This window comes from Nicotiana tabacum, chromosome 2, assembly GCF_000715075.1.
Source record: "Nicotiana tabacum cultivar K326 chromosome 2, ASM71507v2, whole genome shotgun sequence".
Classification (NCBI taxonomy): domain Eukaryota; kingdom Viridiplantae; phylum Streptophyta; class Magnoliopsida; order Solanales; family Solanaceae; genus Nicotiana; species Nicotiana tabacum.
Window position 1 is genome coordinate 653,844 of NC_134081.1, and position 13,167 is coordinate 667,010.

Sequence of the window (13,167 nt, forward strand, 5' to 3'; positions counted from 1 at the left end):
GCAAGAACCAGAATTTTCCACAATTAGCCCATGTACGCACTCTCACCTCGCGTACACGTCTCACATATATCACAAATTATTACAACAATACTAAATCCTAAGGGAATTTCCCCACACACAAGGTTCGACAAGTCACTTACCTTAAACCTCGCTCAATCAATCGATAAGGATGCCTTTCCCTCGATTTCCTGACTCTGAATAGCGCAAATCTAGCCAAAAAAATTACATACTATGAATACAACTACAAAAAAACTAATTTAATTAATAAATCTATGACTTTAGAAAGGAATCAAAAAATTACCCCAAAAAGTTGACTCGGGCCCACGTCTCGGAATCGGGTAAAAGTCACAAAATACGAACACTAATTCGATATCGAGTTTACCCATACCAAAATTACTAAAATTCAACACCAAGTCCCCACTCAAATCCCTAAATTAAACTCTCCAAATCCCTAGCCTCAAACTCCCAAATTCCACCTTAAACACACACAATCTAGGTGAAAAAATCAATGGGGAAATAAGGTTATTGATAAAAAATAAGTACAAGAGACTTAAAAATTGCCAAGATCCGAGCTCTCAAAAATTGCCAAGACCCGAGCTCTAAATGTCCAACAATGATAAAAATCCCGAACCCTTGAATTAATAGAGTCTGCCCACCAGGTTTTCCGCTTTTGCGGTCACAAAATCCGCTTCTACGGAGAAGTCTCCGCATCTGCAGAGTTCACTAAAACTCCCAGATTTCGCACCTGCGCGCAAACATCCGCATTTGTGGAAGCGCTTCTGCGGTCCCTTGTCCGCTTGTACGGAAGCCTTGTCCACCCCGACTCTCTCACTCACTCCGCTTCTGCGATCACCCTTCCGCAGAATCGGCTCCGCTTCTGCGGTCTTCATGTCACATCTGCGACCACTGGCCATCCTCATCGCCCCCTCATCTGCGACTCAAATGCTCACTTCTGCGAGCTCGCACCTGCGGTCAATCTTGCGCAGGTGCGATTCACCAGAACTGGTGCCTTCAGCCATTCTCACAAGTCCAAATTTGATCCGTTAACTATCCGAAATCTACCCGAGGCCCCCGGGACCTCAACCAAACTTACCAACAAGTCCTAAAACATTATACGGACTTAGTCGAGCCTTTAGATCACATCAAACAACGCTAAAAACACGAATTGCGCATCTATTCAAGCTTATTGAATTTTAAAACTTCAAACTTCTACATCTGACGCTGGAATCTATCAAATCAAGTCCGATTGACCTCAAATTTTGCACACAAGTTATAATTGACATTATGTACCTATTTCAACTTTCGGAATCGGAATCCGACCCCGATATATAAAATCCCACTCCCAGTCAAACTTCCGAAAAATCATCCAATTTTTAAACTTTCGCCAATAGACGCTAAAATGACCTACGGACCTCCAATTCAACATCCGAACACGCTCCTAAGACCAAAATTACCCTACTGAGCAATAGGAACCGTCAAAACTCCACTCCGAGGTCATATTTACACAGTTCAAACTACGATAAATTTCTAGAACTTAAACTTCCATTTTAGGGACTAAGTGTCCCAATTCTCTCCGAAACAAAAAACAAATCCTCCCGGCAAGTCACGTAACCACAAAATGAAATAGAGGGAGCAGTAAATAGGGGTTCGGGGCTAATACTCTCAAAACGACCGGCCGGATCGTTACAGTTCGGGGAAGGGTCGCACACCCAAGAGGTATAATGGACACAATACTTGTCCTAATACAAACATTATTAGCAAAACACATAGTTAGATGGTAAAACACATAGTAAAACTCTTTAAAATGAAATAGTCATATAATTAGTTCCATTTCTTTCCCTTCACAATAGAGGAAGCAAAAGTTTGTAATACAAGGACGACTGAATGTTCTTTCCCAATATAAACTTAGGAAGGTAGTCTTCCTCCTTTCAATACATGTTCTTTCACTCCAGGAATGTGAATTCCTGTTAAGTAATCTCTCCAATTTATCTTTGATGCATCAATCTCAAAGCTTGTTCTCTCCTCTTCAGACATTTCTTCCATTAAATTTCTCATGTTGCCAATGTGAAACCTTACAAGAAGAAAAAAAAAATTAAAATTAAGCACAAACAATTTACTCTAATTCATCTTTAAGTATATATAATATCTGGTCTTAGACTAAGCTTTCTGTCCTGCAAGTAGGAGAAAAAAAAGAGAATTACATAATATCTTTAACTATTACTTCATCTGCTTAATTTTATATGACGAAAATTTGACTAGACATATAATTTAAGATAGAAAATAGACTTTTGATACTTGAGAAAAGATAAAAAGGGACACAAGGTATCCCGTGTTCACGCAAAGTCTGGGAAAGATATACCCTAAGGGGGTGTAATGTAGATAGCTTACCCTAATACAAGCATTAGTGGCTACTTCCACGGCCAGTGGCGAAGCCAGGAATTTCGCCAAGGGTGTTCAAACTTGAAAGAAGTTAAAAAATATTTTCCGATAAAGAGTGTTCAATATATGTTATATATCTCTAAAATCTAATATTTCACTTATATACATAGTGCAATTTTTCGACGAAGAATGGTCAATTGACCACCCTTAGGACTATGTAGCTTTGCTCCTGTCCACGACTCGAATCCCCTGATCTATAGGTCACACAAAGACAACTTTATCCTTGCTCCAAGGATCCTTCACCGTGCTATAACTCTTATCCTAATCGTATAATTTTGACTTGTGAAAGCCATACAATTTATAGTAATATGTACTAAAACTATTCATGTATTTAAGAAGAAAAAAATATCTTACCATCCTCTGTAGAATGCATATGGTTCATAGAGTTTGCAGAAGTGCTTCAAATATTCCACTTTCCTTTTAAACCGCATTTGAATCTTCAAAAGCTCTTTTTCAGTTAAATCTTGTACACTATGTTGCCTTGATAATTCCTCCCAAATATAATTTGAAAAGTCCGATATTTTGTCAAAATATTTCATCTCCTTTACTTCCACTTTATCTCCTTTTGAGTTAACAAAAGGAAATGAAGTGAAATATTCATAGCAATAGTAGAAAAGTTGATATAATGAGAAAGGATTCACAAATGTGGATGCCACATGATAGACATTAACTTCTGGACTTTGTAAATATCCATGCTTGGCAATGGCAGCCATTGTAGCATTTACAACCAAATCAACAGGAACCTAAATCAAGTGAAGAAGTAAGCAGATAATTAATACATTTGATTAATTTAATGTATTTTTTTAACATGATAGCATATTTATAGCATTGTAAAAACAAGAATATTTATCAGATTTTTAGCCTTATATGCAAACTATTTAAATGTTGAAGACATAATTACGTAAATAAAAATATATTATTTTTGATAGCTTTAGCTTTTAGATATGAATAGTCATACACATTTCAACATGGTATTATAAAGTAGGCAGTTGCACTGAGTTCGAGTCTCATTACAACCCATTTATTAAAAAATATCACGTGTTTGGCTCATGAAAAAGAAGTACACTCACATGCGAGAAGCGCATGTATGCATTGAATATATACAGTCAAAGCTTTTTATAACTGTGTCATTCGTCCCGCTATGTTTTGACAACTATAACGAAATGTTGTTATAGAAAACATATAATATAAGATAATATGAAAAATTGGTTCCAGAAAAACTTAGCCCTTACAGTGAAATTATTATTATAAAGCATGATAGTTATAGAAAGATTTGATTGTAATTAAGTAGTAAATAAAAGTATGTTCCCTCTTAAATTTTTTAATGGGTCACGTATTTCAATAATAATCGATGCAATTAAAAACTAAAATATATTAGAGGATTGTACTTACCACATCAACAAGACAATCTGGATCACCAAGAAAGGCTGGGAGGTCCCCTTTTCCATATAAATAAACTGAAGGGTCAATTACCCTATGAGTGAGAGAACATAAAAAGTCAGAAACAATATATTAATCTTGGTTGAACATAAATAAATACTATGAATAAAGAAGAAAAAAGTTCAATATAATATAAGTATGACTGTTATATAAAAAAGAAAAAGTCAAATAAAGAAAACGACACCTGAATCCTTGTATAAATCCTGGAAAAGGTTCTCTAAAACTACTTGTTATCACAGAGGGACGAAGAATGAGTATTGGTATTTCCTCTCTCATGCTATCAATCATCATTTCGCCAATGGCCTTTGTGAATGAATATGTATCTTGCCATCCATATAACTTCGCCCTATAATTATAATAACAATTGTTGAACTTTTCGGCGGAAATCAAAATTTAGTCGGATCCCAACGCAGATGTTGAACACTGGGCAAGAAACCAAAAACAAAAATCAAATAAACGAAGAAAATACCTCTCAATGCCTAAATCCTTCATTATTTGCCCCAAGCTATTGTTAGTAATAGCATTCTTCAACTTTGAAACTAAGTCCATCTCATTCATAGCATGTAGGGATGGAAATTTAGTAAAGGGAGAAAATGAAGTGACTTTTTCCTTTGTTATGCTTTCTCCCATGGTAAATGGCTTCTCCAAAATACAGCCTTCTCTTTCTCCATTGGCATATGCTTTAAAATTCAAATGAAATAAATAAGATAAAATGCATACTATATCTACAAAAAACTATGTTCTATTTTAAAGAATATTCAAATGCATACCGGTGGAATAATGCATAAGAAGTTTTAATTTCTTGCATTTCTTGGCAAACATCATGAGTTGACATGGACCGTTCACATTAGCTTCAAGAGCTAAGTCATACCTAAGACATATCAAATGGGAGTGAGTTACAACTTCGTAACACAAAACTAAGAGTTAATTTCTCAAATGGTCAGCTAACTTAATTAGCTAAAGTTACTTTTTTTTGGTCATTATAAAATCATCCCAAAAATTTAAATTTAACTTTCTGGTGCTAGAAATTAAACACTAAGCTTTCAGATTTCTCAAACGATCATCCAACTTAGGAGTTTTTTTAAAACTCATCCTTTGTTTCTTAAATGAACTCCGTGTCAAATCAATATTATTTACTCGATAATTAAATTTTCTTTTAAAAAAATATTATACTACGACTAATTTGAAGAACAAATGCGTGAAAAGAATTAGCATAAATAATAAATAAAAAAAATAGAACCTCTCGTCAAATGTAGTGTTTGCTGCAGAGTCTACGATCAAATCAATTTCTTCAGCAATTTGGTGAGCAGTAATAATATCCATACCAAGGTTTGGCTCATGTATATTTCCAACCACAGGAACCAATTTGCTTAATATAAATGGCTTGTAATATTCACCATGCATTTCTTCTAAGCGTTTGAATAATTTCGACTCCATAATCTGATGATAAAGGAGAAGGTATAAAAATATTGTTTCATATTTGTAGAGATTAATTAAATTTTAAAAAAGGAAGAATTAATAAACATACTTCACTTCTTAATCTGTCAAATGCAACTCCCTTATCCTTTGCCCTGATGAGGAGATAAATTTTGTTTATATTTGGTGTTGTTCTTAGCATTTTTTCGACCAAAGCTGCAAAATATTGTTGTAGTGGAAATGTGAGTATTAATAAAGGTGAGGTAATAAAGAATAAAAACAAGCATGATTTACAATATATGTTGGTCTTTGTTCTGTTTCTATATTGTTTTAAATTTTTTTTGTTTAACCATCTATTCAGTACGTACCTATTAGCGCAACTAAGCCGAACACGTTATGTATGCCCATTTAAAAAGAAAGTATCCACTATTAAAAATGTCTCAATTCTCAAAACTCGAACTCAACACCATTAATTACGCGTGGCTTTCCTTCCACTTTGGTGGTAAATTTCATTTAAAATGGTCTCTCTTTTTTTTGTGGTTAATAAAATCCTTTTCATTTAGACTATCAGAGTCACTTAAGAGTTAGCAACAGGTAAAGCAATTATGGATATTGTTTACCTACAAAATATATAGTAAGTGACATTAATTATAGCAGGTAAAATTGTACTCCTAATATTGTAAAAATCTTCTACACGATCTGTTTATATAATTTTAATTAAAAACAAAATGATATTGCAATTTCAAAACGTAGTAAATATTTGTAGAGACAGGAGAAAGGTGAATACTGAATAGTAGGTCAACTCAAGTGGAAAGAAAATAAATGCGAGTAGTGGCTATTCAAGGTATAAAATTAAATGAAGTGATATTTTGCAGGAAAGAATGACAAGAAGATTCTTTCCTTAAAAAACTCAACAATCCCTACCTCGATGTTTAAGACTATGTATAAAATTTGAACTATTTAATTTTATTAAAAGCAAGTAGGTGGTTGTTAAAAAAAAAAAAGTGAACATAATAGATTGGAGATAAATATTTATTCGTACTTAATACCAAATAAACAAATGTTAGACATATGTCTTGTATATATACTTTTTAATGCTTAATCATGGTTAAGTGATATGTATTTTCGTTTTGATTTATTAATTGTTAAGTTAACTATTTAGTTAGGTGTAAATATACAGAATGGATAAATTAACCGATTCAAATTTAAATATTTTTTTAAAATTTTCCATGCTTGGCCGCAATATTTAAGAAAATATTTTTCTCAAGATCACATATACGTTGTCTTTAGCAGCACGTCGAAGTGGAGAAACATAGTATTTACGGCAAATGACTAAATATACACCTCTACTTTCGAAAATGATCTAAGAATACCCCTCGTTATACTATTGGGTTATCTATACCCCTGCAGTCATATTTTGCGTTCAAATATACCCCTCATTTAAACGGAGGGACACTTGTCATTGTCTTGTTGGTCAATTCTAAATATCTCCTAATTAATTAAAAAGACACATTACTCATACCCGAAAAATAATTATTTTTTTTTTGTAAAAACTGAAAAAAACTAAATTTATTTTTACTAAAAACTGAAAAAAAAACGAAAATATTTTTTTTGCAGTTTTTACATAAAAAACCTGCTGCAGAAAAAAAAAACTGAAAAATATTTTTGTAAAAACTGAAAAAAGAGCTGAAAATCAATTTTCTAAAGCAATGTTTTTTGTAAAAACTGGAAAAAACTGAATTATTTTTTACTAAAAACTGAAAAAAAACAAAAATATTTTTTTTTCCAGTTTTTACAAAAACACTGTTTTAAAAAAAGCTGAAAACTATTTTCTAAAATAATATTTTTGTAAAAACTGAAAAAATAAAAACTAAAAAGCAATTTTGTAAAGCAATATTTTTGTAAAAACTGAAAAAACAAATATTTTCTTTTTTTTAGTTTTTAGTTAAAAATATTTCAGTTTTTTCCAGTTTTTAATTGCTTTAAAAATTGGATTTTCAGTTTTTAAAAAAATATTTTTTTAGAAAATATTTTTTAATTTTTTTAAAGCAGTTCTTTTTTGTAAAAACTGGAAAAAAATATTTTCGTTTTTTTAGTTTTTAGTAAAAAATAATTTAGTTTTTTCCAGTTTTTACAAAAAAAAATAAAAAATCGGGTATGGGTAATGGGTCTTTTTAATTAATTAGGAGATATTTAGAATTGACCAACAAGACGATAATACGTGTCCCTCTGTTTAAATAAGGGGTATATTTGAACCCAAAGTATGACTGCAGGTGTATAGATAACCCAATAGTATAACGAGGGAAAATAAATAGAGGGGTATATTTGGCCCTTAAAGGATCTAGTAAATGTGGGCAAAGAACTAGAATATAATAGGGAATAGGAAATGAAGAAATGGACTAAACAACGTAATACAAACACTAGAAAATGAAATGAAAATATAATGTTGTGATATTCTTAGAAAGTTATTTTTCTCCATACAACCAAATAGTAGAAAATATTCTCTATTCACCCAACCAAACATTAAAAAAATATTATCTTCACACCAATCAAACGCTGAAAATATTAATTATTTTTCTGGAAAAAGTTGTTCACAATATTTATTTGTTTTTTATTTTTTTGTGAAAAACATTTTCGTTCATACCAAATACAACGCCTAAATATCTTTCTTAAGAGACGTACTAAAAACCTCAAAAGGCCTATAATTATAACCAATAAGTGCGATATAAATTTTGAAAGAAATAATTAAATAAAATTACCTTTTGCAAGAAATCCCGTAGCACCAGTGACAAGAACGTTCTTCCCTTCAAAAAACTCCACAATCCCAATTCCATTACTAGATTTAGGAGTATTTAAAACTTCATTTTTCTCCATTGATATGGCTGCAACATCAGTGACTGCTTTTAATAAACATTTTTGTGGATTTCCTAAGTTTTCAAACTTCATACAACAAAATCTTTTTTTTGCTTTTTTATGTTTTTTCAAGGATGAAATGTTATATTCAAAAAAAGCAGAATCATGATTTTCAGAAAATAACTTAGTAGGTGACTCCCTTGTATGAAGGGGAAAAATATTTTTGAAGAGAAGCATTGACATTTGTCCCAAAAAAGAAAATGTGTGAGATAGGAGCTAAAATGATCTTTGATCTAACATTTATAGAGGGAGTCTAAAGACAGTACTCACTCTATTTCAATTATGTGGCAATTGTCGCGGAGCCACGATTTTCATTTAGAGAAAGCAAAATATAAAGAAGTAAACACATTAAAAATTAAAAAGAATTTAACATATAATATATATGCATAAATTCTTTTACCTAGCTACAAAGGACAGCCAGACCGGTACACTAAGCTTCTGCCATACGAGGAATCTGGGAAGGGCCAAACTACAAAGGTCTATTGTACGCAGTCATACCCCGCTGTTGGTTGACCCATGTTTAATTACATTATCTTTTTAAATGCTTACTTTCCTAAAGTTTTTTTGCTCTCTATTTATTACAGTAGTACAATCAGATATTTCTATAACAACATCGTTTGTTCCGATATTGTTTTGTTGCTATAATGAAGTATTGTTATAGAAAATATATATTATAACATAACACAAAAATCGATTCCGAAAAAAATTGATTTTTATAGTGAATGACTGTATATAAGAATATTGTTATAAAGATGTATATATATATATATATATATATATATATATATATATATATATATATATATATATATATATATATATATATATTTTTTATTTTTTTGGTGAAGTAAGAAATGACCTAGTGAATTGGTTGTAAGCAAAGAGGAAGACCAAAGGAGAAATTAGAATTCTGTAGTACGAAATTTTCGAGGATTTAAGCTTTGCTAACGTGAGTTTAGTTTAAGCTCCCGTTTGATCATAATTTTTTTTTATTTTCTTTTCATGACAAAATGTTCGGGAATATATATTCAATTAATCATGATTAAGTATATTAGCAAACACATGTTATGCATCGATAGATTAGTATGACTGAGGTTAAAGTTTATTTATATTCATATGATTGCTTTTGATTGCTTTTGTTTTACCTGGTGTCTTGTTGAGGTTATTAGTTCATATATGGGGTTTAATTTTTTGCTTTGCTAGGAGACGAGCAAATATTTAGGTGTGAGGTATTTGAAATTGATGAGTGACACATATTGAAAAACTGATTTTTCTTTTTGGGGGATAAAAATTCTCACGAAATTGCATTTGCTATACTCTAATACAAACAAAACAAGATATTATTAAAAGAACAAAACTAGGGAATTGACTTACGATCTCCAAAAATGAGTAAACTACTCACTTTGAGAAAAAAAGTGTAAAAATAAAATTGTTAAATTCATTTAAAATGTAAATAATTAAAAATTCATAATAGAATCCATTTTCACCATTTTCGACTTAATTCATGTAAATTTTGCCCAACAGTTATTGTTGAAAACTAACCGCACCTACTCGCGATGGCGTACGCAGGAATTTTCGTAAGTGGTGTCAATATTTGAAGAAGTGAACAAATGAATAAATTAATGTAACGACAAGTGGAGTCATTTTTTATATTTATACCCAATATTTTAACTTTAAGTATTATTTATACATACAGATTACGAAAAAAATTCGACGAAGCGGAGTCATGTGACACCGCTTCAAGCAAGGTGCCTACGCCCATGCCTACTCGGGTACATGAACAATTAAATAGTACCTAACTGCAACATCTTAATTTTTTCTAGTGAAATTTGGTTGAAATTCTTTTGGATAAAAAATTTCAAAAAATTCCCGTTTGCCTATGTACTATAACAAAATGGTCAAACTGAATTTAATAAAGAAAACAATATTGAACTTGAGATGAAATTAAAAGGACAAATGGTGAAGTCACGATCGATCTCTAAATTTGAGTACATTTACTTATTCTAAGAGAAAAAAGGTGTTTAAAATAAAATTGCTAAACTCACTTAAATCAAAATTCAAAATAAATTCATTTTCACCATTTTCAACTTATTTCCTGTAAATTACAATTGATTGATCTGCCCAACAGTTTTTGTTGAAAACTAAAAAGCACCTGCTCGAGGACATGGCATTGATTACTTTCTTTTATTTTTAGTATATTTAGCAATTTTACTTTTAATAAAATAATTTATAGCTATATAAATATATATTATCATGTTTTAAACCACACGTTTTAAAAGTTTCTTTTTTTCTTAAATTTCGTGTCTAATCAAATATCCTATAAATTGAGACGGAGGGACTAATGCCTAATTATTAACCTGTGACAGTCTATGGTACTTAGACTCTCTAAAATGTTGATATACCCATGTCAGATATGTTAGGCGTTGATTGTAATTTTCTCACCATATTTAGATTTTCTATTTCTTGAAGGAAGGACAACATATTTACTATAACTGATTTTTCCTTTTACGAAAAGAAAAATATAATTTTTTCATATTTGGCTAGTTCTTTTTCTTGGAGAGAAATATTTTGATTTTTATAAATTAAGGATCATTCCTTTTTATTCATTAGTCCTTAAGCGGTTTTGAGAGTGTTATTTAGGGGGGAGAATGTGTTTGACAAATGTTATCCTGCCACTTGTGTGTGCCTCTATCCGGTGGCGGACCCAGAATTTTTATCAAGCGGGTTCAAAATGCAAAGAAACAAATATATATTTTCAGATTTTAGATTCGATTAAGAAAAAAAATTAATACATGTAGTTTTCTTTCCCTAAATTATATATATAAAAAATATATTTCCTAGTCTAAAAATGATAAATAAAAGTTTTCCCATGTCGTACGAATATAGGAAAGAAAAAAGAGTGTTGTGTATAGGATATAGGGAAATAAAAAAACGTGTTTATAGGAAGGAAAAATATTTCGCAAAAAAAGAGTGCCCATTATGGGCTGGTTGGCTTCGAACTCAGGACAACCAAAATAATTGCACCCAATTTGCCATTGGACTGGATGTTGTCCGTATTCTAAATTGAGTCATCACAAACAATATATTCGCATTCTCTGGAAGAAGGATAGAATATACATATAAAAACGGTATTATTTTTTGATGAATCGGGTTCATATGAACCTCTTGACCTCGTGTGGGCTCTATCTGAGATTGTTCTCTCGATATTTTTATACTCTTTTTTATATAGTGGATTACTTATCTCCGTCTGTGAATGTAGGTCAATTGACCAACCATGTTAAATGTTTGTATTTCTTTTGATATATTTTTTTTATATTATCTTATTTACTGTTGTTCAATGTTTGATTTACTAGTTTTCCCATGACACGTTTGATTATTTCGGTTCTAACAAAATCTTCCAAAAATACGGTACGTTTGAAAGATCCGACACACATTTAGTTACAAATTTTAAAGAGCCGGAACGTTTGACATAAGTGACAGTTCTCTCGAAACTCCTTTGTAAAAGGGCATAGGTTGTGAATAGCTGATTAATTGACAGCCAACAACTAAAATTGAAATTCAAAAATATCAGTAAACTCCCTTAAGTTAGGACTTCAATAAATATTTCTTCAAGGTTGTTGCATCTGCTCTTGATGTCCAATTATAGAAATTTATTAAAGTACATCGATCCACAACCGTGAAATATCATAATAAATGATCTAATTTTGGAGCTAAAACGATCTTCTACATTTATAGAGACAGTAATGTTGACCATAAAATTTTCCTTTTGGTCTGTTTAATTACATCTTTTTAAATGCTTACCTTCCTAAAGCTTTCATGTTCTCTCTCTCTTTTATTTTTCATTTTGGATGGAGAGTGAATTAGGAGCACAATGTGAATAGAGGAAAAACGATCTTATAAAAATCTCTTATATTTTATTTGCAAATCTCATGTATTACTTTTTCTGATGTAACATGCAATTTCCGAGGATATGATCCTTGATAAGAGAGTGTAGAGGTTGAAAATTAGGGTAGAAGGTTAGTAATTAGTCGAGCGTTTCCTTTTGTCTTCCTTAGTTCGATAGTATTGTTGGGTTTTTAAACTTAAATGTAGCTTAAAAATGGTGAATGGGAAATTGAGGGAAATTGAAAATGTTTGAGTTTCCCTCATTGACAAAGGGACATTGTCCCATATTGGAAGAGGAAAAGGTTTTGATGGGTATATATACAATTGCTCTTCTTCTAGCTCTTAAAAAGTTAAGAAGAAGGCAAGCCTCGTGCCGTCGTCGTCGCTCGCTCGGCTTCAGCTTGATCGATTGATTGATTTTTTAGATCAAATTTATTTGTTAATAGTAAATATTAACAGAAATGTTATTATATCCATTTTTTTCTTGTAAACGAAAAATTAATATTAAATCCAGCGAAATAGTATATGCCCTTCGTTTTTTCGGATTTGGATTTAGTCAAATGATCGATTGATTGATTAATTTTTTGGACCAAATTTATTTGTTAATAGTAAATATTAACAAAAATGTTATTAAATATCCATTTTTTCTTGTAAACGAAAAATTAATATTAAATCCAGCGAAACAGTATATGCTCTTCGCTTTTTGTAAAAGCCATTTGGATTTAGTTTTTTGGACCAAATTTATTTGTTAATAGTAAATATTAACAAAAATGTTATCAAATATCCTTTTTTTCTTGTAAACGAAAAATTAATATTAAATCCAACGAAACAGTATATGCTCTTCGCTTTTTGTAAAAGCCATTTGGATTTGAATTTGAATTTTTTGGACCAAATTTATTTATTAATAGTAAATATTAACAGAAATATTATTAAATATCCGTTTTTTTGTAAATGAAAAATTAATATTAAATCCAACGAAACGGTATATACCCTTCGCTTTTTGTAAAAATCATTTATATTATGGCCATTTTACACAAGCAACCTTTTTGAAGAGTTGCACCTCTTCAGTTTTGA

General features: G+C 30.9%; 1 protein-coding gene across 1 annotated transcript; it reads right to left on the reverse strand.

Annotated features, from left to right (window-relative positions):
• Positions 1 to 1,775: 1,775 nt before the first annotated feature.
• LOC107778453 (fatty acyl-CoA reductase 2, chloroplastic-like) lies at positions 1,776 to 8,429 on the reverse strand. Its single transcript, XM_016598708.2, has 9 exons — positions 8,055 to 8,429; positions 5,408 to 5,511; positions 5,120 to 5,319; positions 4,650 to 4,750; positions 4,349 to 4,559; positions 4,064 to 4,225; positions 3,832 to 3,913; positions 2,794 to 3,182; positions 1,776 to 2,071 (listed from the first exon to the last, which is right to left on the reverse strand). The coding sequence occupies exons 1-9, from the start codon at positions 8,389 to 8,391 to the stop codon at positions 1,906 to 1,908; spliced, it is 1,752 nt and encodes a 583-aa protein (XP_016454194.1). The 5' UTR covers positions 8,392 to 8,429; the 3' UTR covers positions 1,776 to 1,905.
• Between the last annotated feature and the right edge of the window lie 4,738 nt (positions 8,430 to 13,167).